The following is a 25,334-nucleotide window of genomic DNA, read 5'->3' as shown; positions in this document are numbered from 1 at the left end:
AACTTAGTGAGACCCTGTTTCCAATAAAATATATATAAAAATAGGTCTGGGAGTATAGTCCAGAGGTAGAAATCCCCTGGGTTCCATTCCCAATATCATAAATAAATAAATAAATAATATAGAACTTGAGGTGTAGCCCTGAGGTAGGGCATTCCTGGGTTCAATCCCAGTACAAAAAAAAAAAAAAAAAAGGCAGGTTTCAGCTCTCTCAGGCTGCCTAGTGGGAGATTCCCACGCTCATAAACGGCATTAATAACTTTCTCCTGCCTTTCATGTGGTCAAGAGGCCTGTCCTCTGCCCCATAAAAGGTAAGAGCAGCAGCAGGTCTTGGCGTGAGACCCTGGGCCCTTCAGTCCTCTCGGCCTCCCTGACCTGTCCTGCGCAGCGGAGGCATGGCCAGCCGCTCTTACCGCATCAGCTCTGGCTGCAGGGTGAGGAGCTTCAGCTCCCGCTCTGCCGTTGTGCCCAAGCCTGGGCCTCGCAGCTGCGTCAGTGCCGTGGCCCACCGTGGGAGCAGTCCCGGGGGACCGGGCTATAGACATCTGGGGGGCTTTGGCAGCCGGAGCCTGAGTGCAGTGGGGTCCCCCCGGATTGCAGTTAGTTGCAGGCGCCCCCTGTGTGGTGGGGGCAGCTTTGGCTACCGGGCGGGGGGCCTCTGTGGGTTCAGCCCGCCCTGCATCACCACCGTGTCGGTCAACGAGAGCCTGCTGGCGCCTCTCAACCTGGACATCGACCCCAGCGCACAGTGCGTGAAGCAGGAGGAGAAGGAGCAGATCAAGTGCCTCAACAATAGGTTCGCCGCCTTCATCGACAAGGTGGGTCGTCCCGGCACTGAGAGGGGAGCAGGAGCGAGCAGGGCCAGTGGCTGCTTTCCTCTTCCTTCTGTGGGGTCATGCAGAGAGGCTATGAGTCCTTTGTATGTCTGCCCAAGGCACCTTCCAACCCGAGCATGTGCACAGACTAAGACACATGGGGCGGGCCCTGGAGGAACTGTTGAACCACACTTTCTGATGTCGCAGATTCTGAGCCCGCCGGGTTGGTAGATGCCTCTCGTTTCCCTTGACCTAACATTTTCCCCTCCGAGAGCTCACAGCTTGGGGGAGAGTAGCCACTGGAGTCTGAGGGAGGAAAGACTCCTTGCCCAAGGCTGAGTGGTGCGTGTCTATGCTCAGGACTGCATAAGAAGGCCCCCCCAGGGTGATGATGGGAGAGCTGCTCTCAGACAAATGCCACCCTTGAAAAGGAGGTGCCTGCAGGCCCAGGTGCAGAGTCTGTCCAGAACACTGGCTACTGGCTGTCCAAACCACTCTTCTCTTTCATTGGTACAGAGACGTGAACCATAGACATGTGCAGGTTGTTCATCGCACAGGGACACCCATCCAGAGTGGAGGAGGTTGAAATCCAGCCCATGGTTTGCTTGCTGGGCTGTGGGCCCTCGCAGGAGGCTGTTTGTGCCTGGAGGGAACAGCTTTTCCTAGTTGGCTCAAAGCAGGGGGCGAGTCCTGAGCACACAGACGCCAAGGGGTTTTTGCACGTGGCCTTTTGGGCATCGCGCACGGATGCTGCATTCTCTGTTGAAAGGGGTCAGTTCCTGGTCTGGGCAGAGACTGGTGCCACTGCACCAGACCATTTCCCCCTCTCTCCAGTGTTCTTCCTTCAGGCTCCAAACTACATCGACGTGGTGGGGGGGGGGGGTTCTTCCTGCAAAGCAGCAAGTCTGAAGGCTGCCCCCTGCCCTGCCCTGCATGCTGAATCCCAAGGGAGACACCCTTCAGAAAGTCAGGTTTGGGGTTTCTTTTCCACAGGCATGGATGGCAGAGAGAGCTTTGTACTAGGCTTGTATTCCTAGGAGGTTAGGCTTGGATAACAGCACCCAGGTGGAGGCATGGCGGGTTATGTGAAAGAGAGGCATGCTTGCCAGGGTAGGGGGCTGGGGGGGTGGCAGGTACTATTACAGGCCTAGGGTTGCCAGAAGGTCAGAGAGATACCAGTTCGTGCCTGGATTCACTCAGTTACTAAATGTTGGCAATGAATCATGTTTCTATAAAACCGTGTAGCCCAGTGGGCCTTGTCTGTGCCCGAAATGCCTGGGCAGCTTCATGTGTTCAACTGCTAACGTTTCTATGGGTTCAGTTTACAGTGAGAGAGTGAGGCAAAGTAGCCTGATGGATGACAGCCAGGTAGCTGGGGTCTCCTAATTCCTGGTTGTAGGGCCCCTTCCTGGGCTGCAGTGCCTCAGGAGCAGATTGATTGAGAGTCACGGTGGGTGCACTTTTAAATTGAGGCCATACGAATGCACACTAACTTAGCAGCTTAAAACGACACAACACAAATTTGCTTTCTCAGAAGGCCAACACTCATGTGTCAGAGGCCTGCATTTCTTTCTTGAGGTCTGTTTTAGTCAGCTTTTTCATTGCTATGACAAAGAAGCCCAACAAGCACAACTTAGAGGAAGAAATGTTTACGTGGGGTTCATGATTTTAGAGGTCAGTCCACGATCAGCTGATTTCAAGGCAGGAACTGCACAGTGGCAACCCTTTAGGACATGATGAAGGATATAAAACCTTGCTCACCTCAAGGACTGGGAAGCAGAGAGGGCAATAGCATCTGTTCCAGGTAGCTCAGGCTTTTTGGCAGAATTGAGTTCTATGTGGTTGCAGGACTGAGGTCCCTATTCCTTGCTGGCTGGCCGTCAGGGGTTCTCAGCTTCTAGTGGCTGTCCGTAGTCCTTGGCTAGTAGCCCCTTCTTTCTCTATCTTCAACGCCAATGATAATGAGTTGACTCTTATGTTTCTTTGGCCACCTCTGAATCTCTCACTCTTTGGCCTCCCTCTTCCACTTTGAAGGCCCACCTGGATGATCTAGGAAAATCTCCCTATTTTCAGGTCCATAACCTTAATTCCAGAGGCAAGGTCCTCTTTGCTATGTAACATAACACATCCACAGGTCCTTGGGATAAAGGCATGCACATTTTGAGGAGTCATCACTGGGCCCATGGTGCAGGATCTGCAGAATCGGATGCCATTTCATTCTGTACAGAATGAACAGATGATAACAGATTGTGTGTGCTTTCTGGGACGAGTAGAGAGAAGTTACTTGGAGAAAGATTCTGACCCACACCTTCAGGCTTTGCCAATGGTTTGGCCTCCTTTGGAAGGTCACAGGCTGCTGCAGGGCAGGGGTTTCCCCAAGGACACAGTTCTGGAGGGCCCCCCACCCCCTGAGTCTCTTTCCTCCACCCTCAACGGCAGGTGCGCTTCCTGGAGCAGCAGAACAAGCTGCTGGAGACCAAGTGGCAGTTCTACCAGAACCGCAAGTGCTGCGAGAGCAACCTGGAGCCGCTGTTCAGTGGCTACATCGAGACGCTGAGGCGGGAGGCCGAGTGCGTGGAGGCTGACAGCGGGAGGCTGGCCTCTGAGCTCAACCGTGTGCAGGAGGTGCTGGAGGGCTACAAGAAGAAGTGAGTGCTTTAAGGCTGGGGCCAGTTATAGGTTGTAGAGTAGACTGCAGCTGAGGCCATGCGATCCTCTGGGCGGGTCCCCCTGACTGCCTGTCAGCTAGGTCTGCTGGCCAGTCTGTGGTGTCTTGCCTCAGCTCCCAGCTTTCATGACCCCATCCTGGGAACTGGGGAAGGATGAGGAGAGAAGAAGAGTTACCAGACTGGGTGGGTGAAATATGCTATCAAGGGCACGGACTGGCACAGAGATGGGGCAGAAGAACAAATGATACAGCCTGCTCTGTTCTCCCAGGCAGAGCAGGCCCTGGAGCAGCTGGCCCAGTGTGGTGGGCCGGGGTGCCCTGGAAGAGGCATCTGATCTGGCTGGTGCTGCTCAGAGTATCAGAGGACCTTGAATTGTTCCTTTCTTTACTCTGAAGACCACATCAAGCTCTCCTTACACCGGCCCCCACAGTTCAAACTCTAGGCCCTGTCTTTTGTTTTTAGCTCAAGTTGGCGAGTTTGGTCATTACCTGGGCGATAGTCACAAGGTTCCTGTTAATATGCCCACCCCCCTGCCTTGTAGACATGAACAGAGTGAAAGGTAATTAATCAGTCCTGGTCATTCTAATCCTAACCCTTCTTGGAATTCTGTCTTGGAAGATCAGGCTTTACGCAGATTCCCAAACTCATTGGCTGACTTCCACCTTTTCACAAAAAGTTACTCACCCTCTCAGGTGTTCCCATTGCTCCCTTATTTTCATTTAATATCCCTTAGCTGCATCCAAGGTTACTACTGTCCCCCTGGACATCTCCGCACCCCCAGGGGCAGTATCACTGACTTTGGGAATCTATCATCCAGATGGGCACAGCAGAAGGTCTTTACTTTTCCTAGGGATTTGATTTGCAGTGGGCAGGTGACATGGTCTGTCTCCCACGGTCGGCATATGAAAGCTGGTAATTACAGAGCTGATGGTTTATTGCAGTCCAAATTTCCCTGTAATTAAGAAGTTGTGGAAACCAAACTCTGGGAACTCTACTTTCCTTGTCAGAGGGGGCTGGGCTGCCCAGGGTTGGTCCTCACTGGCAAGGGGAAGGAGGAGACTGGTGGAGGAGGCCTGGGGAAATGGCCCTGGACCACAGGTTGCTTCCAGAAATTCTAGTCCTAGGATACTAGATACTGGTGGGGGTCCAGGGCCTGTGGTCCGGGGGCAGGGGCAGAACCTCACAGGGATGGGTTCAGAGAGCTTCATGCTTTGTACAATTTTAGAGTTGAAAAGCTCAGGGGAACATCTGTGTGCCTTTTACACACCCTCCAGATGTGTACCTGTGCCTCGAGGCATAGCAGTTGATTTAAGCTGAGTTGTAGAGAAATTGAGTGGCTAAACTTGGACTTTGTAGTGACTTCAGTCCAGTCTGGGGCCAGAGTGCAGTGTCTTTTCGGTGGATTTTTTTGAGCTGGGATATAGAAATCCAGAGGAATCAAGCCTCTTCTCCAAGGGTACACGGGAAGTAGGGGGAAGAGCAGGGAGTGCGCAGCCCCAGGCTCTGGCCTGGCTCTTCTCTTACTGCGTCTTCTCCTCAGGTATGAAGAGGAGCTGGGCCTCAGGGCCACAGCTGAGAACGAGTTCGTGCTACTGAAGAAGGTGAGCTATTCTGGTTCCTTGGGGCAGAATTAGATCTTGCACACTGGAGATTCTGATGCTGGGCGTTTCGCCATGTTCCCCCTGCCCACCATTGGCGACAAGGCCCCTCAGCCCCCTGACCGATGGCAGTGGCTTTGGCGTCAGAAACCACCTTGTCCTCCATGAAGCAACCCCAATTGTGCTGATCTTAGGCTTCTTTAAAGGAAAGCCTCATGGTGCCGCTGTGGGGTTTTTTGTGTGCAATCTGATTCGCTGAAATGTTCACTTTAAAATTCCTTTCGCCCTCGTGTGGATGTGGTCTCCTCTCATCATCCCAGATCGGGAAGTTTTAGTGCTCAGTTTGCTAATGATTTTGTAAGATGCAGAAACAGCGGAGGGAAAAACTGCTCGTGATTTCCTTCCGGTTTCAAATTGATGAGTGAGAGTGTACATACGCAGTGTTTAAAAAACAATGTGCTCGCTGGGTGCTTTACTTGTTAGATGGTGGAGAGAGGGCTGGGAGCAGAGCTGTCAGCAGTGGCCTTGGTCTTGGGCAGCGGAGTCAGTGTGTGGCGATGGGCATTGTCTGCCCTGGCTCTGTGGCCTGCCATGTGCTGTGCTCTGCAGGCAGCCAGGCCTGCCATTCTGGGCTACAACACCTGCTTGGTTTTGGGTGGGGTCTTCAGTGCTGGAGGACCCTGAATTCTCTTCATTTCCTCCCTCCAGGTAGTCTACAACATTCATGCCAGTAGCAAATAACAAAGAGGGGTGCTGAGAGGGAGGATGAGTCCAGGTTAGAGCAGAAGCACAGGTCGGAGGGGCAGGGCAGGCTGAAGCAGGGACTGGGCCATCTCCTTGGGGCCTGCGGAGGCTCAGGAATGTGCCACCTCCCACCCTCTCTTGTTCTTCCCTACCAGGACATCGACAGTGCCTACCTGCGCAAGGCGGACCTGCAGGCCAATGTAGAGCCGCTGAGGGAGGAGGCCAGCTTCCTGCGGTCCCTCTATGAGGAGGTAACATAGGAAGAAAGAGATCAGGCAGGACCTTCTTGGGGGTGCCCTATCCTTGTTCCTGGGATCTAGGAAAGCCGTGCATTCCTTACTTTCCTAGGGCCTGAACATCTCTTCTTCCGTGACCAGAGAGGACTTTCCTCTGGTTCAGGCCCCCTTTCAAATGCAAGTGAGTGATGCCCTTCCTCAGAATGATGCAAAGGCTGTGGTTCATTCCCTGTCCACTCAGCATGACAAGCCGTGGAGGTCTGACAATTAATTTATTCATTTGGGTAGTGTAAAACCCGATTAGATAATCCAGGACTTTAACTCCAGCCGTTACCTGTTGGATTCGATTCATTCACATGTGGAGTGACCCAGCTGAACCTCATACACATCCATCTGCCCTCTCTGATCTAGGCACTAGTGGAATTCTCCCTTAACCAGTGCCCTGGGTCATGGCGCTAATTCCAGTCTTTTCCTCTGAAAGCTATGCTTCCCTAACTTCCTGACTTGCCGGTTATTTTCTAATTGCTTTCCTACGGTTTCAGAGTTGGGATTGTGTTTTGGTTATCTCTCCTGCCTACGTAAGATCAGAATAGGGTTCATTGCTGAGGGGACTGGTTGTCTCCTACAGGAAATCTCCATCCTTCAGTCACAAATCTCTGAAACATCAGTGGTGGTGAAGATGGACAACAGCCGGGACCTCAACATGGGTGTGGTCGTGGCTGAGATCAAGGCTCAGTACGATGATATTGCCAGTCGCAGCCGGGCTGAGGTGGAGTCCTGGTACCAAACCAAGGTAAATGGGAGAACTGGGCTGCCCCACCGAGCCAGGAAGATGGCCGGGAGCTCCCTGAGGCCTGCACCCATGTGCTCCAGGGAGCTGCAGCTGAGGGCCTGCCAGAGCAGGGCGGGGAAGGGGCAGCAGAACGTGGGCTGGCTGGTCAGACTCCATGACATCCCACCACACCCTGGCCCCAGCCCCAGCCCCAGCCCCAGCCCCAGCTCCAGCCCCAGGTTGGCGTGTTTGCTTTCAACCCGCAGTGTGAGGAGATGAAAGCCACGGTAACCCAGCAGGGCGAGAACCTTCGCAAAAGCAAGGATGAGCTCAGCGAGCTGAACCGCATGATCCAGAGACTGACGGTGGAGGTGGAGAATGCCAAGCAGCAGGTCAGGGCACTGACGGCACCTGCTGCTTCTCACTGGCTTCTGCTTTCCTCCTGGCCTCCGGATGCCACTGTCTTCGGAGAGGCTTGTATTTTAACTGTGCTAGCGAACTCGCCCTTTATCCTCCTGTTCCAGCACTTGCTGTTATCAGACTTTCCAGTTCTGTGGGTCTGATAGATGTGAACTGGCATCTGATGGTTAATTTTTAATTTTCTATTGCTCTGGTTAATCAGTGATATGAACTATTTCCTTATACACTTAGTAGTCATTTGTATTTCCCCTTCTAAGTTTGCCTCCTTGTACCATCTATTAGTTTTTCTCCTGGGATTCCTTGTGTGTGTGTGTGTGTGTGTGTGTGTGTGTGTGTGTGTGTGTGTGATTGGCAACATTGCCTCACCAATCTGAATTGCACTTCTTTGTCCGTTGTATGTGTTGTAATCAGTTTATCTTCTCTTAATCTGTCACTCTGCACACGCTTAAGTTTCGTGTCCTTTACAGAACAGAAATCAATGTGGATGTTGTCAGGTCTATCAGTTCTTCCCTTAGGGGCTTATACTTAAAGTTTTGAGATCATAGACTTGTTCTTTCCTATTCCCCCCCTACTACGATTATAGTTTTACCTCTCACATTTAGCTCCTCATTCCATTTGAACCTTATTCTTCTATATATAGTGAAAATAGTTCTAATGTAATCTTTCTATATAGAATAAGAAAGTACATCATGTCATGTGTTCTCTCCCCTACCTCTAGCATAATTCTGAGTTCACCCACACACCTGGTTTAGGTTCTATCCTTTCCCTTCTGTGGGGCTGTTCTCAAGTACAATTCAAGATGTATCACAAATACCTGGTTTCTAATACTAGCTGAGCTGATGAAATGTAGGAATGGGTTACTCCGTAGAAGTAAAATGAGAAAAGATTGGAAGTTACCCTCATCTTAATGTCTCTCTTCCTCACTTGCATTCCAGTGCTCTGGCCTAGGGGAAGAGGAATGGGAGTAGCTGGAAGCCAGGGTATTGGGAGTTGTTTTTTGGATCACTGGGCTGAAGAATGAAACTCTGAGCAGCATCCTCTGAAAACCTGGGCATGTCATGACCTAATTGTGCAGCCTGGGACAAATCACAGCCTCTCTTAGTCTCAATTTCTTCATCTGCATAATGGGAATACTAATACCTGTTTTGACAAGTCCCCAAAGTAACTTTGAAGGTCAAATGAGATCGTATCTGTGAAAACGCCTTGTAAACTAACAGCAGTGTACAAACATGTGCAATATCACTGATTATTATCTGTGCTCTTCCGCATGAACATTTCTCCCCTTTAATGACTCCCTTGTAAAACTCAAGTGAATTTTACAATGAAAAGGTACCAAAATGAAGGGAAAAACTCCCAATGAACTATTGTGTCTCTGTCTAGTGAATTTTACATCTATTTATTTTAAAAATTATGTTCAAAAGTTGATTATTTAATCAGTTTTTATTGGTGCATTATAATTATACATAATAGTGAAGCGCATTATGACAAACTTATACATGTACATAACATGGTTAAATTCACTCCCCAGTGCGTCCTTATCCCTCCCTGCCTCCCTCCCCCTGACCCCTTCCTCTATAAGTTTGTCATTTTAAATGGAGGTGAAATAGGATGACCAAGGCCATTGGAGAGCCCCGGTGACTCCATGGGCCATGTCCTTTTCAAACTCCTCTCTTTTTCTTCCCAAAGCGCTGCAAACTCGAGGCTGGCATAGCAGAGTCTGAGCAGCAGGGCGAAGCGGCCCTGAGCGATGCGCGCTGCAAGCTGGCCGAGCTGGAGGGCGCCCTGCAGAAGGCCAAGCAGGACATGGCCTGCCTGCTCAAGGAGTACCAGGAGGTGATGAACTCCAAGCTGGGCCTGGATGTGGAGATTGCCACTTACCGAAAACTGCTGGAGGGCGAGGAGAGCCGGTGAGGACGGGGCTCTGGGTCCCTTCACATCCCCACTCAGGGCTGGAGCAGTGCCTTGTGGGCAGAGAGTGTTCAAACTGATATCAGTTCAAACTGATCACGGAGCTCAGCCAGTTCCCCATTTTATAGGCAGGAAAACAGATCCAGAGGTGGGGAGGGGCTTGCCCAAGACCACCCCCAGTTGGTGGCTAAGCTAAGATAACAGCACTCTGGTGCAAAAGCAGAGGAACTCTGCTCTGAAGGTGCTCTGCCTCCTCTCCCCTGCAGGTTGTGTGAAGGCGTGGGCTCAGTCAACATCTGTAAGTTGGGTGTGAGTGGGCATGTCTCGTTTGGTGTTAATAGTCTTAATATCAGGTTGCGTCTAACTGGGCCTGAGCCTCTGTCCATGGGGCACTACTGGGTGAGGGAGGCCAGGGCTGAAGTCTCTGGGAAATGGACACACTAATGGACTTATATATTTGGCTTCTGCATGGATCCATTTGAAATAACCATGAAGTCCAAGTTAATGCATGTGGCAAATTCTGATCCACTAATTGCTTCTGCAAAATAACCTATGCTTCCCTATTACACACAGAATATTTCTCACATGGTCCCATGTTTTCATATGAAGAAATGTTAGATTGATATTCTGATCAACTAGGGTCTCTGCAGGCAGCTAATAACTCTTGATCTTTAGGGTTTCACTATATACACTGTCCCTAGGCCAGATGTCTATTTCTGACCTTCAGTTCCCCTCACTTTTCTAGCAATCACATCTCTATGATTCCTCTAGTGTGATTCACTGATTTTTGCTCAAATATTGAATGAGCATGTCTAAACACCAAGTTTCAAGTAAAGTGAGGTATCCAGTTTGCAAACAAATTCCTTCAAGAAGCAGATGACAATGGGCTTAAGTTTGCTGTGGTGTGTGTGTGTGTGTGTGTGTGTGTGTGTGTGTGTGTGTGTGACTGAGGATTGAAGCCAGGGGCATTCTATCTCTGAGATACACCCTCAGACCTTTTTATTTTTTTGTTTGGAAGCAGGGTCTTACTAGGTTCCTTAGAGTCTCACTACTTGCTGAGGCTGTCCTCCAACCTGCCAATCTGCTTTCTCGGCCTTCCAAATACTGGGATTACAAGTTTGTGCCACCATGCCCGGGTTGCCTGAAGTTTTAAAAGACTCATATTGCTGGTATCTCAGAGTGTGAAGAGAATTAATCATTGGTTCTAATAGATCTGGGGTCATTCTATGTCTGGGATGGAAGAAAGTTCTGACTCTGTGTCTTTGTCCACAGGTGTGAGCCGTTCCCAGGGCGGCGTGGTCTGCGGGGACCTAAGTTCCACTGTGTATCGTGGCCTGGGGGGCACGGCCATGGGCAGTGCCTTGTGCTCCCCCTCTGTTGTGGGGCCCTGCTTCAGTGCACGATCTGTGCGGTTTGCATAGACAGGCTAGGACTCTGGGTGGGTTGAATCTCCTGGGGCAGCAGTCGGGTGGGATAGGGAAATCTCTCATGGCCCATATATATATTTTTTTAAATAATTTTCCCTTTTGGGGGACATGGACATAACTCTCCAGTTTCCTTCTTATTGGAGTTATGATTTACTCTTGGAGTGTAAGCCCTGGGTGTGCAGGTAGCTAAGGAGAGGGGTGTGTAGCATGAGGGAACACCTCTGTGCTCTGCCCTCAAATGAGAGGGGCTGCAGATGCTGCTTCAGCACTGAAGGGATTGTGAGGGCAGAGGGGCTGGAGCTGCAGGGAAGCCCTTCACTTGATCTGAGAGATTAGATACAGCCTCCAGCTATTCATACGTCAGAATGGAAAGGTTTATTATTAGTTGCTTCCAATTGTGTTGTGTTTGCATGCATGATTCCCATAGGCCTCTTTTTCTTTTGATGTGCTTGATTAAATGCGGATGGCAAATGCTGTCTTCTACTGACTGAGTGCCTGCCTCTTTCATTATTTTTCTCCTCTGCCCAGAGTCCTGATTCATTATGGTGCTTGTCAGGGTATGGCCCTGCCTGATTACTTATGTCAGAATCCCCTTGGGGCACTTGACAGATATGCATATCCTGGCTCTATCTAGAACACGAATCAACAACTTTAGAGATGAGCCTAGGACTTGATCTGAGAGAGTGGATCTGTATTTTAGTAAGCTCCCAGAAGATTTCTGTACTAACTAAAATGTGAGGACCTCTTGTTCACATGGGTAGATGAAAGAGGAGGGTCAGATAATTCTGGCCGTGGAGGTGACTTTCCCCAATTCTCACAGGACGGGATGAGTTAGCGCCTTTGCCTTCTTCCTTTGACTCTACTGAAAGGCCAGCACCACAGCCTGGGCCACACACACTCTGGGGTGAGGTGGGGGGCAAAGGCTAAAACGGGGAGCACTTGATAAAGATCCACACATGATGTACATATTTTATTCATTTCTCACAGCAATAGTTTTGTTATTCCATTTTATAGACAAAGAAATTAAGGCTCAAAGAAGTGACTTGGCTAAGTCACACAGCTGGTCCAGAGTCCAAACTTGTGTAGAGAATGCTAATGTTCTGGTATCTTTCCACCTCATTCCCTAATTGTTCCTGAAGACTCAGCGTTCTAGCTCATCATCTGTTGCTGGACAAAGGGATCTACCTGGTCCTACTTTACTAGTTATGGACACTTCAGAGATGAGAGATCAAGGTGACATGGAGAACCTCCTGACAGCCATTGTAGAAACATTTCCCCATAGCCTCTACTCTGCAAGAATCCCAGGTGCATCTTATGATGGGGCAGTTAAGACAGGCCTCTGTGGGGGGGACGTGTCCTCTGGTTGGAGGGCATTTCAGAGATCCAGGGTGAACTCCCTCTGGCCCATTTCTGAACTGCAACAGTTCCCAGAAGTCCCACCTGGGGGAGCTGCTCAGAGTCCCCTCTGGCTCAGGGTGTCCCTGGATATGGAGAGAAGGTTCCTTATGGAAAGCTTTCTTTCCCTTCTTGTACAGGAAAGACCCTACTTCTTCCATGTTATTGTATTTTGAGTCTGTTTAGAAAAAAAAAAGATTTAAAAAAAGACCTGACTGAGTGAAAGATACTTTTCTGTAAGAATACACATTTGATTTCAAGACCTAGAAAAGCCTTTGAGCAGTTCACCAGTTCACAGTCCTTCTGATGTCTTTAGATTATATCCCTGGGGCCTCACTGGTGAGGCTATTGTAGGTAAGTTCACACCTTCTCTTTGAAGATTCCAGTTGAGTCTGCCTAGACAACTGACAATAGACCAATTATCAGGAGGAAAATAAGAAAAAAAATTTTTGTTGTTGGTGGTACTAGGGTTCCTGGAAGCCCTTCTACCTCCGAGCTACACTCCCAGACCTATTTTTTATACTTTTTTATTTGGAAACAGGGTCTTTTAAGCCAGCACGGCTGGCTTTGAACCTGGAAGATCCTCCTGTCTCCGCCTCCCAAGCGTGGGGATTACAAGCGTGCACCACCACGCCCGGCAGAAAAAAATTTTAATGTGCAAATGTGCATGGGAACCACACACAAAGTATGAGACTCAAGAAAAAAAAAAAAAGGACCACATGGTTGAAGCTTAAACAGCATTTTGAGCTACAGAAAGAAAAAGGGACTTGAGGCTCCTGGGCACAAGTTATGGGAAAGTGAAGGATAAACCTCCCAGGTAATCTCTCAGAACTAATTTCAGAGATATAATGTCTGTCTGGACATTGGTGACTTTTAGTTTCTTCTCTTCTTTGGTGGCAAATCTTTCCTGGTAATTTAACAAGATTTCTAAAGTTGCACTTTTAAAAAGAACTTTCCTCATCCAGATAAGGGAGAGAAAGATAATTTAGAGATGGCAGGGATGGAGGAAGGATAGAGAGACTTTAATTCTAAGACTGTTTCTTCAGCTCAGCACATCAAGTGCCACATGCTGGAGTACTGTTTTCTGAGTCCCAACACAATGGTCAAGAGAACAACTGTCTTTCTTGACAGTGTAGTGCTCCCCTTGCCTTCCACCCCTGGATCAAGAAGTTCTCACCGAGGGCTACTTTTGGGCACTTGATGCATGGATCCCACCAAGCTAGAGCAGGGGTAAAATGAGGTTGTAAGGACCACCAGAGTGGCTCTGAGTCCTAAAGAGCACCTGCTGCCCTGGAGTAGGGGAAGGTGAACTAGAGGAAGGTCTGAATTTCTTTTTTAATGATGTTGTTGGTGATGGTGGTGGTAGTTATGGTAGTGATAGTGCTGGTGCTGATGGTAGGAATGATGCTGGCATTGGTGATTTGGTTGTGGCAATGAAATGGGGGTTTCTTGAGAGAAAACCCGGCGAGCTCTTGTCTACGATGAGTGAAGAATGACACCCACAGACCTCAGGAAGGGGAGTAAAAGGTTTATTGGAAGCAGCAGGGAATGGGGCAAGGGTGGCTGAACACCCCCAAAGGGGCTGGGACTCTGGGTCCAGCAGCTGCCTTCACGACAATACTTGAGAGTAGCCCTAGCCGAATTGCCTTCAGGTGCAGGCTGCTTTCTTCCAGAGTCCCTGTGATCTGCCAGAAGGGAATAGAGAAAAGTGGCCGAACACCCCGAGGAGTGGTTGGAACTCCGGGGTCCAGTAGCTGCCTTCAGGTCACTACTCGAGAGTCGCCCGAGCCACGTGCCCTCAGATGCACTCTGCCTTCTCTCAGGGCCAACACGACCTGCGAGAGAGAGAACAGCTCCCCCAAAGGGGCGGGGCTCCCGAGAGGGAAAGGCCCCAATTTGTCATCCGGTCAGGCAAGGGTCCGCTTTTGGTTAGGGTGACTTTGGGATTCCAAGGAGAATTTGCATAGGGTAATTGCAAGTCCTTTGAAGGGTCTCATCTCCTTTCATTCAGTAGGAGTGTCCACTTGGTCTGTGCTGGCTCCTGGGTTTGTTGATTAGTAACAGATGGCTTTGTGAAGCTCTGGCCCTCTTATCTCTGAGCCTTTGGAGTTTCAGGCATTTGTTGCCCCTCAGGAAACTCAGGAAACTCAGGAAATTAACTTTTTTCTACCGAGGCCTTTTCCCTATCTGCCTATTTCCTTTCTACCTCCTCAGCAATAGTGGTGATGGTGGTGATGGTGGTGATGGTAGTGATTGTTACAGATTGGGAGAATATGGTTGTGGGGAAACTGTTCCCCCCGGGAACCCCTGCTAGGGTCCTGGACACACTTTCCCCCAACCCATAACAAAACCCAAAACGACCAAAAACAGAAAAAAAAAACAAAACCCCCGTGGATTCTTGTCCTAAGCTAAGAATAAATATGCATAGCTTGGACAGTTGCTGAAGATTTAAAGAAGTTTATTAAAAGATAGAAATACAGAGATAGTTACAGCCCTGTGCCAGAAAGCGGCCCAGGGGGGCAATTTGAATGAAAATACCAAAGAACTCCAGTTTACTGAGTGTTTTTATCCTGACCAAGTCCTCGGCAGGTCCTTTGATCTGTAGATATCTCTAGCCCAGTTCTGTTGTCTCCAGCCAGATTTGCCCTGGAAGGGGGGGCTGTCCTGCCTCCAAACACAGCCCTCTACACCTCTTGTTCCGGTCCCCCAAGATGTGTGAAATTGTTTCTCCGGGATCTGGGATTTCCTCCCATCCCTGGCTCCAGCTTTCTTCCTTCCCTTTAGAAATGTAAATTACAAGTCCCTCCTTTCTGCTAGCCCTGGCTTTCTTAGTATAAACAATATATTTTTAAAATTGGAAATCTTTCCCAATACTGGTACATTAATACATTTTAAAACCTCTTCACAATACTAGTACAGTGATGATGCAGGTGGTATTGGTTGTGCTGGTGATGGGGTGATTATGGTGGTAGGGATGATGATGGTGATGGTGATCTGACAGTGTTAGTGGTGGTGGTGGTGGTGGTGGTGATGGTGGTGGTGCTGGTGGTGGTGGTGACTGTGGTAGCAGTGGTGATGGAAGATGCATATTTACTAATTTTTCCTTTGGGCATTTGCTTCATTTTTAATGCTTAAACTCATCCTGTGTGCTTCCTCTGCCCTACTTCATTCTCTGGGTGCTTACCTTTCACCAATCACTGCCCAGTAGCACTTAGGGAATTATGGTGGCTACATTGGGGGAGTCTTTTTTTTTTTTAACAAAGCAGAAATATTCAGGGATTTTCCAGGGGCACAGATGTGTCTAGTGAAGTTCAGAGGAGGCAGAGAGTAGCATGAGGCAATTGTAACTAGGCCTTTCCCCACTGCTGGTTCTTCTAGGCAGGTCTCCACATCCAAGGAAAGCAGAACTTGGTGCTGATGGCCGAGTTGCTGTAATGTTCAGTGAACAAAACAATAGTCCAGTCACCTTATAATATCTGCATTCCCAGAGAGCGTCAGGGTGTGAATAATTTAGATAGGAGATAATTTCCAGATGGTCATTTTCGTGTCCATGTAAAAGACACTTAGTAATTATCTTGATAAGGTTGTTCATTTGTGTTTCTCACTATGGTTAGCTAAGATAATAACACAAATGTGTATTTCCTGAGATCTCAAAGACTGAAGCAGGGAACAGTAAAAGACCCTGGGGCCAGGAGAAGGAGCCATCTTGGGGGTATTTGTGAAGATGACCAGAAGCAGAGGGGACTTGAGACTTAGTTGGGGAGAGTTTAGTGGCTTCAGAAGGGAAAGAAAAAGATGACCGACCCCAAGCTTATCTGTTGTTTTGGAAGAGGTATGATCCATACTTTCAAATCCTTTAGAAACTTTGTGTTTGGGGAAAACATTGAGTATTTAAAGAAGAATTCACTACAGATAAAATTCTGATTTTCTCTGATGATGATGGTAGCCTATTTCTGATGTTTCAAAGGAAAAGGAAGCCTAGGAAAGATGTTGGAATCACTCCCATAGATCCCCTTACTGTTTGGATTGCTTTCTCTCCCTACCTTTCCTTGATTTCTCAATTTCAGATCACTTGACTTTCTGATAAAACTTCAATCCTCAGTTACTTGGATCATTTCTGTTGCCTTCCTTGGAGAATAGAACTTTTATCAGGAGAAGGCCGCAGGAGCCCAGGGTCCTTTGAACCAGAAGAGCTCGCTCTGTATCTTTGCTATTGCATGTACAGGGCCTGGCGTAGAGGTTTATGTCCTCGAAAGCCAGACACACCCCTTGGTGGCTGAACTGGTTGAATGGTGTTTGGAAATGCGTTAAAAGCTTATTAAAAACTCCCAGCTCCTGGCTATTTGGCTTTTCAGTGCATGGTGTCATATTTTGGGGTACCATATTTGGCATTTTGGTTTTCTTGGCCCAGATCCATGGTGGCATCAAGTTGCTTTCTCCAAGCATGGACTTCTTCAGCATTCCAGACCCATAGGAAGTGGCAGGGCTGGAAAGGGCTCATCTCATCTCATTTCTCAGGCCCCCAGACAGATGCCCAAATCAGAGGCCACTTTTGTTCAAGACATCACCGAAACCTGGCTGACTTGGCAGAATTTGGCTCAAATCTTCATTTCTCCTGACTTTTTTTTACCTCCTGAGATTAAGCCTTTCCTGTAGAGAAATGACATGCCCTAAATTGAATATTGGCCTACTGTGATTATAAGCATGCCTGCAGGGCTTGGAGAGCCAGGAGCAAAGACGGGGGCAGCAAGAGACTTAGGAGGCCTGCCTAGGGAGACTGCAGACTCTAATAGAGGAGCAGCCGAGTGCTCAGAGGCAGCCAGCAGCTGTTAGAGGCCCCAACTCTATGAACCTGAAGTAAGGACCTGGCAGGAGGCATAGGGCCTTAACTTCTTCCAGGGAAGGAGGCTGGGGAGGCGAGGAGGTGGGGCAGCTGAGGGGCTGTGGGCAGACACCTGCCTGTCGATAGCAACAGCTCATTTGTTCTCTGCATGAAGAGCTAGATGTCCACAGCTCCTGCTCTCCAGGTGTCTGCGTTCCTCCAGCACATCCCAGTCTGCTGTGTCCTGGAGCCCCATGCTGAGATCTAGCAGAGGCTCAGAGCTAGGCAGAGACTCTTCCTGCCCTCAAGAAACTTCCAACCTTACCCAGGTTCCAGATATCCCTGGCCTGAAGCCACAGAGACAGAACCAGAGATCCTCAGGGTTTTGGGTTCTGTGGGGTGGGGTGGGGTGGGGTAGGGAATGTGTGTGGCAGTGGGGGTCTGGCAGGTAGGGAGAGCAGAGGAGAGCACTGAGCACAGGCCAGTGGGAAGGAGGGGTGTGGGCATGTGCCCACATGGGAAGGGAGAGGAAGTGGTCCTGGGAACCTCAGAGGGTAGACTTGTCTCATTGGGCTGGGGGATCTGCACTGTGTGGAAGGGTTAGACAGGGCTAAGGAGTCGGTGGGGAAAGAAAAAAGGGATGAAGGACCCAGCCCTGGCGTAAGAAGCCCAGGCCTGTGTGGAAAGGGATTTGAGTCTTGCGGGCGGGGATGCGACATGGATTTGGGGTGGGATTCTGGCTGTTGAGCTGTGAGGGAGAGGAGAGGTTCTGGCGAGAGCTGGAGCTGTGGTCCAGGCCTGCGGGGACTGAAGAGGACCAAGTGGAATCAGGCTGTGGGAGCAGACAGGAAGAGGTGGAGCCAGGGGTGTGACTGGGGAAATGTTCCTGGGGCTGGACCAGGGTGGTTGGCTGGTGGCAGGACAAGACAGGAGCAAAGACTCTGTAGTTCACAAGATCATGTGCCCTTGCGTCGCAGCAGCATTTATTGAAACACAGATTGAGACAACCCAGAAGGCAAGGCACCCACAGACAGTCATCACCAGAGGGGGACCCAGGAAGTGGCCTGGCCCTCTCCATCCCACCAGCTCTGCACTGGACAGTCCCCCCTACACCCTGCAGGGGGAGATCTGGAGCACCTGTGGAGTCTCTGAAATGTATATAGGTGCGCTGAATAGCAAGACCTGTCCAAAGTCCCCTAACCAGAGGGCTGTAGGCAAAAGGATTCTCAATAGGCCTCTCTGCTGGGAGGTCACTTAAGGAATCCAGCTGGGGCAGGTTAACTCAAAAGAACACAGTCAATTACAGAGACAAGCAAAGCAAGCCAAGAATAAATAGGCAGGCTTGCCAAGGCCCACCTGCCCAGTGGGAGCTGGAAGCTGCCCAGGAGGACCTCTCTCTGATTCTTGGGCAGTGGGAGGTTTGGCTGAGTGGTTAGGATCATGCCTTGACCCAGAGGAAGGTTCCATGCTTCCCAGCCACCCTGGGTGACTGGCAGTGTCCCAGAGAGCTTGGTGAATTATACAGATTGGCCGCAGGTATTTAGAGCCATGTTGGAGAAAAGAGAAGGGCTGGGAATGACCCTCTAACCGAAGCCAAGAGGAGAACTAGGAAACAGCTCCCTGAAACATGAAGGCGGAGGGCAGCCTGTGAGTTTTCCCCCTCTAGGAACATCTGGAAGACTCCGGAAGCAAGCACTCATTTTCCATTCACACGCCACTCAGTGTTGGGGCGGGCACAGGTGCGGAAGGTAGCCAGGCAGGAGGCCCCCACGCTACGCAAATCGCACTGACCGGCTGCTCCCGCAGCTGAAGCTGGAGGAGCGGGGCTGGCAAGGGCTGCAGGAGTCGGGGGCCATCACTGTGATGCTGCCCCCAGTGGCGGAGGGTCCAGAGGCAATCTGGCGCCCTGGGGTGGTGCTGTAAGTGAGGCCCCCACAAGTGACCCCTCCGCGGGAGCTGCTGACACCTGCAGGAGAAGGAGAGATGGAGGGGTGAGGGGCTTGTGGTGGTCTAGCCCACTCAGTGACAGGTCCCACAGGAAATCCCAGTGCAGGAGCTGCCTCCCCCTCAAGGGTCAATAATGCAAGCAGGTTCCTCTCAGATTCACCACCCATCTGGAAGGAACAGGACGCTGGCCCCTTCATAGCCTGCGCTCATTGTGGCCACCCATAGGGGGCGCTCCACCCTGCATCCTCTAACTTTCTGGGAAGAGGGAGTTCATCTTTGCCCATCCAAGCCATTTTTCTAGGGGGATTTCAAACAGATACTTACAGACATTCACAGAGCCCACACCCTCGCACAGCCTAGGAAGAAAGAAACTCTGTTAGTTCCTGGCACAGCTGAAGTCCCTGAGACAGAAGGTTGCTGGGGGATAGAGGGTCATTTTGTGCCCTGACATAGAGTCTACCTCCTGAGAGGTAAGGAAGGGCTCCCCTCAACTGCATCCAACGCTCACTTTCTTTAATGGTTCTCCCTTCATGGAGACCAGTCCTTCTGAATTTTAGCAGCGGTGGGAGAGACTGTGACCTCCTTATACTGCCTCTACTCTGAGCTTCCCAGGCCCACCCTGGATACTGCCAATGGAGCTCACAACATAGAGAGTAGAGTCAAGGGCTCAGGTAGCGCAGGGGCCCAGTGTGTGGGAAAGGGCTTTGGGGAGGACGCAGAGCTGCATGCCTATGGGGCGCGTCGTCATTACTGTGCACAAGCCCACATGGCAGGCTGCACTACAGCCTCGAGAGGAAGCTCTGCGGCGAGACTGCGTTTTAGAGGCACATGGCTTGGGTTAGGCCCCAGCTCTTCTGCTTAGCAACTGTGTAGCCGTGGGAAAGGCACCGGGCTCTAAGCCTATTCCTTTATCTTTGGATGGGCAGAATCATACCTCATTGACTTGTGAGGACTGTAAAATGAGCACTCAGCATAGAATAAGCATTTGGTAGATATTATCATTATTGGAGCTGGATTTCTACTAGTATGAGCAGAGTTATAGATCACACTTGGGCTCAAGATAGTTCACCGTGGGAGGACCAGGGCCTCCATCTTCTCCCATCCAAGTACTGACCAGGCCCAACCTGGCTTACCCTCCAGGACTGGGCGTATTCAGGGCCATGTGGCTGTAGACTGGGCCTCCCCCTCTAACCCCAAGGAAGTCCTTAGCCTCACCTGTGCTCCTCGCCCTCCAGCAGGCGCCTGTAGGTGGCGATCTCGATGTCCAGGCCCAGCTTGGAGTTCATCACCTCCTGGTACTCCTTGAGCAGGCAGGCCATGTCCTGCTTGGCCTTCTGCAGGGCGCCCTCCAGCTCGGCCAGCTTGCAGCGCGCATCGCTCAGGGCCGCCTCGCCCTGCTGCTCTGCCTCAGCCACTGCGGCCTCCAGCTTGGCACGCTATGGGGGTGGAGATGTGCGGACAAAATGAGAGAAGGCACAGTCTGGTCTATCAGCCAACAGTGCAGTTGGGGCAGGGAAAGGAGAGTCCAGGAGAAAATGCCAGGGCCAGGTGGTTCAGAGGACTGCAAACCTGAAGGAGGGGGTGCCTTTTCACCCTCTCTCCTTCAGGTGCTCGGTGGCCAAGAAAGAAGCTAGACCCTTCTTTTGGAAGTCAGTGCTATCACTCATCCCAGTCCAGGTGTTGTATGGGGGAGCCCCTGTCTTCTATCTGGGTCCCTGTTCCTTTGCAGGCACACTGTGAGGGCTGAGTTGAGGCAGGCCTTGGCGCTATTGGGGGCAAAGGGCCTGGTGCTGCAGCTGGCCTGTGCTGGGTGTTTGAACCCCCCCTGTGACCTACCTGGCACTTGGCGTTCTCAATCTCGGCCGTCAGCCTCTGGATGATGCGGTTCAGCTCGTTGATCTCCTCCCTGGTGCGGCGCAGGGTCTCCCCATGCCGGATCACCGTGGCCTTCATCTCCTCGCACTGGGGGAGGCAGAGAGGCTCAACATGGGCCAGCCCACCATTCAGGGCACACTGATGACTGTGCAGGTCGTGCAGAGCTCAGCCTCTGAGACCACACATGGCAGCCCTGCCCTGCCCCGGCCAGGCAGCTTGGGCCTCTCTCTACCATCCTTAGGGTAAAAGAAGCCTTTTCTAATGGATACCTCACCACTGCTCCCAGTGCCCACTGCCACATGCAGGAGAAGGTGTCCTGAGCCGCTCACCTTGGTGCGGTACCAGGACTCAGCCTCAGCCCGACTGCGGCTGGCAACATCATCATACTGAGCCTTGATCTCAGCAACGACACAGTCCATGTTCAGGTCCCGGCTGTTGTCCATCTTGACGATGACCGAGGTGTCTGAGATGTGGGCTTGGAGAACACGGATCTCCTGCGGGGCAAACAGCCAGAGTATTTGGATCTAGTGCCTGACATGGGCCATGTGCTCTGCCCCTGGGGACAATCCTCACTTTTGGTGTGTGTGAGGGGGCTGGTCAGGAATGCCACCTGCCTCCTATGCCCTACCTTCATTAGCACACCGGCATGTGTAAAACAGCAGAGCTAGAAGGGGGCCTAGACATCAAACTGAGGCCCAGAGTGTCAAACAGGACTGACCTAGTGCCAAGCAGCAAGGAGGTGAGTGTAAATGCCAGGAGGAGGGTGTAGCCCACTATTTACGAGTCCTACCCACGTATTCACTTACATACCCATCTGTAGACCTACGCTCCGCAGACCAGCCCATAGACATGCCCTGTGTACATGGAGGCCTGCAGACCCAGAGAGCCAAGCACACGCACGCTGCCTCATTCCACTCACGTGAGCCCAGACACACACAACCCACACGGCACACGCTCACTCAGGCAGCCCAGCTCGCCCTCCCCTCCGCCAGCCCCGGCTGGCTGGCAGGTGCTGCTCACCTCCTCGTAGAGGCGCTTCAGGAAGCTGGATTCCTCCACCAGGGCCTCCACATTGGCCTCCAGGTCTGATTTCCGCAGGTAGGCGCAGTCCACATCCTGACATTGGACAAAGAGGAGGGCATGTGTGCGGGAGGGGCCCGAGGAAGGTTCTCTGGTCAGTGCGGTGACTGCCCCTGCCGGAGATCAGGACATACAGAGGGGTCCCACCCTCCTGCCCTCCATCCGCCCCCCTCACCTTCTTTAGAACCACAAACTCGTTTTCTGCCGTGGCTCTCAGAGCCACTTCCTCTTCATACCTGGGTGTGGGAGAGAGAAGGGCCAGGGCTGAAAACTCGGACCTTAATCCCATCCCAGCTCTGGGCCACGTTCTTCCAAGGATTGGTAAGGGCTGAACTCTCTTCACGTGCTACCTTGTCTTCTCTGCGATCTATTTGTGCATTACTCATGGGCTAGCCCTTGTCCCAGTCTGGCCTTACTCTACCCAAGTCCTTCTGGGATGGGACTGAGAAAGCACATCCCACGCCCAAGTCTAACATCATCTGGGCAGCCTAGATTAAAGACAGTGAGTGCTCATGGCAGGAAGAGCACAGACAGAGCTCACATCAGGAAGGCACCAGAGTCAGTTGTAGGTGAAGAGTCCTGTTCACTTCTCTGGAAACTGCTCCAAGACTCACAGGGCCTCCGAGGGACGAGAGGGAGCCCAGGAATCTGAGGAAATCTAGGTCCCACTGGACAGCCCCTCTGGGTCCCAGGAAGTCCTGTTAAAGGAATCTTAAACCCTGCTGCACAGGGTGTGTGAAGACCTTCCAGGCATCCCTCTGGGTTGCCCCTGGACATGTGCACTCACTTCTTCTTGTAGCCCTCCAGCACCTCTTGCACGTGGTTGAGCTCGGAGGCCAGCCTCCCGCTGTCGGCCTCCACACACTCGGCCTCCCGCCTCAGAGCCTCGATGTAGCCACTGAAGAGCGGCTCCAGGTTGCTCTCGCAGCAGCGCTGGTTCTGGTAGAACTGCCACTTGGTCTCCAGCAGCTTGTTCTGCTGCTCCAGGAAGCGCACCTGCCATTCGGGGTGGAGGAGAGAGTCTCGGGGGGAGTCTGGAGAGATGCCTCGGAGATCTCTCCCCCTGGATACTGTCTGAATGGAGCTGAACCATGGGGTTGGATGTTTGGGGCTCAAGGGGCCCCATTTCCACTCCCTCCAGGGAGGAAAGTGACCCAGGCTCGGCTCAAAGCCGAAGGTCTGGTTCAAGTTCCAGCTCTGCTGTTTTAAGTGGGCAAGTTGTTTCACTTGTCAGAGCTAGGTTTTCATTTGTGAAGTGGAGATCATAGCGACCGAACTATGAGGATGGAACCAGTTAATACATGTAAGTGCTTAGAACAGTCCCTGACTTGCAGCAAGTGCTCAGTCAATCTAACTGTTATAATTACTGGTCTTCCCTCATTTGTTTATCCAATAAACACTTACTGAATGTTCACTATGTTGTGCCGAGCCTGAATGCATGCATATGTCTCTGTCTCTATGTCATCTATCTATAATTTTTGTGTGTGATACTAGGGTTGAATCCAAAGACATTCCACCTTTAAGCTACACCCCAGCCCATCTCTCTTTCTTTTCCTTCCTTCCTTCCTTCCTTCCTTCCTTCCTTCCTTCCTTCCTGATACTGGGGATGGAACCCCGAGGCATTCTACCTCTGAGCTACACCTTCAGCCCTATTTCTTTTATTCTTTGTTTTGAAACAGGGTCTCACAGAGTTGCAAAGGGCCTCATTAAGTATCTGAGGCTGGCTGCAAACCGCAATCCTCCTGTCTCAGCCTCCTGAATGCTGGGATTACAAAGCATGTGCCACCATGCCCGACTTCCCAGTTTTATTTCTTATTTAGAAATAGGATTACAAACATGCACGGCCACACTTGTAATCCCAGCATACGGGAGGCTGAGACTGGAGGATCGCGGTTCGTGAACAGCCTCAGCTACTTAGCGAGGCCCTCTGCAACTCCGTGAGACCCTGTTTCAAAATAAAGAATAAAAAATAGTGCTGGGGGTGTCACTTGGAGGTAGGATGCTTGCTACTTCCTCACTGAGATCCTCACCATTTGCCGAGGTTGTCCTCAAATCTGTGATCCTTCTGTCTCAGCCTCCCAAATATTGGGATTATAGGCACACCTGGTTTATAAATCTTATTCAATCATCACAGTCCTGTGGGGAGTAAATATTGCCTGTCCCATATTGCCCATGGAGAAACTGAGCCCCCCAATGTGTGAAGTGGCCAGGTGTGGAAAGAGGTGGAGTGAAGATTCAAGGTCCCTCCAGCTCTCATCCAGCGCCTTCTCCTGCCCACCAGAGTGTGTCTGAACAGCTTAACTTTCTCAGCTCCAATGTGTGATTTTAAAAACTGACATGATGATACCTACTATCAGGCCGTTTTGAGTCTTATCTAAAATCACTAGAGAAAAAGTGACAACAGAAAGTTCACTCCCTTGTCCCCAACCATAATCCCAGAACCCAAACCTGGTCCTTCTCCTGGGCTAGCGGGTGGCTCCTGGCTCCCTCCCCGCGCCTCCTTGGAAGGCACCTCCCAGCTGTTTTTCCACACTTGTGGCTGCATCGGTGGGTCTCCTGCTGGCCAGGCCACCTTCCTGTCTACATTCTAGCCCTCCATTCATGAAGAGACTGTCAACCCTGGGTTATTAACAGTCACACCTCCTCAGCCACACAGCCTTTGGACAGGAACAGCTAACATTTAGTGAGCACTTACTGTCTGTCAGCACTTTTCCTGTGTTAGTTCCCACGGCCAGCTGTGAGACAGGTCCCGTTACCCAGGCACGTGACCCGCTCTGGCTCTCACGCTGCTGACCCGCTCTGGCTCTCACGCTGCTGACTTGAAGCGAGAACTTGGGGGAGGCAATGTGCCCTGTGTTCCCCCCAACTTCTGAGCTGCCTGGACCGTGAGCCTCAGTGACTTCTCATCCCATCATCTCCCATCTTCCCACACCCAGTGCCCAGTCTGTTTTCTAGGGACAACTCGGAGACTGCAAGGTTGTCTTGGCTGCAGACGCGCACGCATACTTAAGATCATGAACTCAGTTTCCAGACCACACCTGGACCTCAATAAACTTTGCTGGAATTAAATGGATCCTGCCACCTGCATCTGTCTGCACATCTTTCCTTCTGGTCTCTCACAGCCAGCAGCCTGTCTCCCCAACAGAGTGGGGCATTCTGTGGGCTGGCGGGGCTGAGGTCTTCTCCGGACTCTAAGAGGCCTCACTGACCTTGTCGATGAAGGCGGCGAACCTGCTGTTGAGGCACTTGATCTGCTCCTTCTCCTCATGCTTCACGCACTGCGCGTTGGGGTCGATGTCCAGGTTGAGGGGCGCCAGCAGGCTCTCATTGACCGACACGGTGGTGATGCAGGGCGGGCTGGGGCCGCACACGCCGCCGGAGCGGTAGCCGAAGCTGCGCCCGCAGGAGCCGGAGCGGAAGGCCCCCACAGCCATGCGGGGCCCACAGGAGCTTGGGTTACAGAGGCTGCGGCTGCTGAAACCAGTCAGCCCCCGGTAGCAAGATACCCCTCGGTAGGGGGCGGCGCTGATGCAGCAGCGGTTGCCAGTTTTGGGGGCCACGGCCGAGCAGGAGCTGAAGTTCCTGGTGACCCCACATCCTGAGTTGATCCTGTAGGAGCGGCAGGACAT

At 51.3% G+C, this 25,334-nt stretch overlaps 2 protein-coding genes across 2 annotated transcripts; one reads left to right on the top strand and one right to left on the bottom strand.

Moving 5' to 3' along the window:
• Positions 1–392: 392 nt before the first annotated feature.
• Positions 393–10,580, top strand: LOC308270147 (keratin, type II cuticular Hb5-like; the record flags this gene model as incomplete). Its single annotated transcript, XM_080705881.1, has 9 exons — positions 393–815; positions 3,252–3,460; positions 5,022–5,082; positions 5,979–6,074; positions 6,688–6,852; positions 7,098–7,223; positions 8,938–9,158; positions 9,426–9,457; positions 10,432–10,580. The coding sequence occupies 9 exons, from the start codon at positions 393–395 to the stop codon at positions 10,578–10,580; spliced, it is 1,482 nt and encodes a 493-aa protein (XP_080562007.1).
• A 7,995-nt stretch (positions 10,581–18,575) lies between these two features.
• On the bottom strand, positions 18,576–25,334 carry LOC308270144 (keratin, type II cuticular Hb5; the record flags this gene model as incomplete). Its single annotated transcript, XM_080705871.1, has 9 exons — positions 18,576–18,769; positions 19,075–19,106; positions 19,966–20,186; positions 20,587–20,712; positions 20,955–21,119; positions 21,646–21,741; positions 21,881–21,941; positions 22,493–22,701; positions 24,915–25,334. The coding sequence occupies 9 exons, from the start codon at positions 25,332–25,334 to the stop codon at positions 18,576–18,578; spliced, it is 1,524 nt and encodes a 507-aa protein (XP_080561997.1).

The sequence above is a fragment of the Muscardinus avellanarius genome, assembly GCF_963383645.1.
Source record: "Muscardinus avellanarius genome assembly, chromosome: 11".
In the NCBI taxonomy this organism is placed as follows: Eukaryota; Metazoa; Chordata; class Mammalia; order Rodentia; family Gliridae; genus Muscardinus; species Muscardinus avellanarius.
The sequence above is the reverse complement of the archived record's forward strand: the minus strand, read 5'-3'. Positions and strand labels throughout refer to the sequence as shown.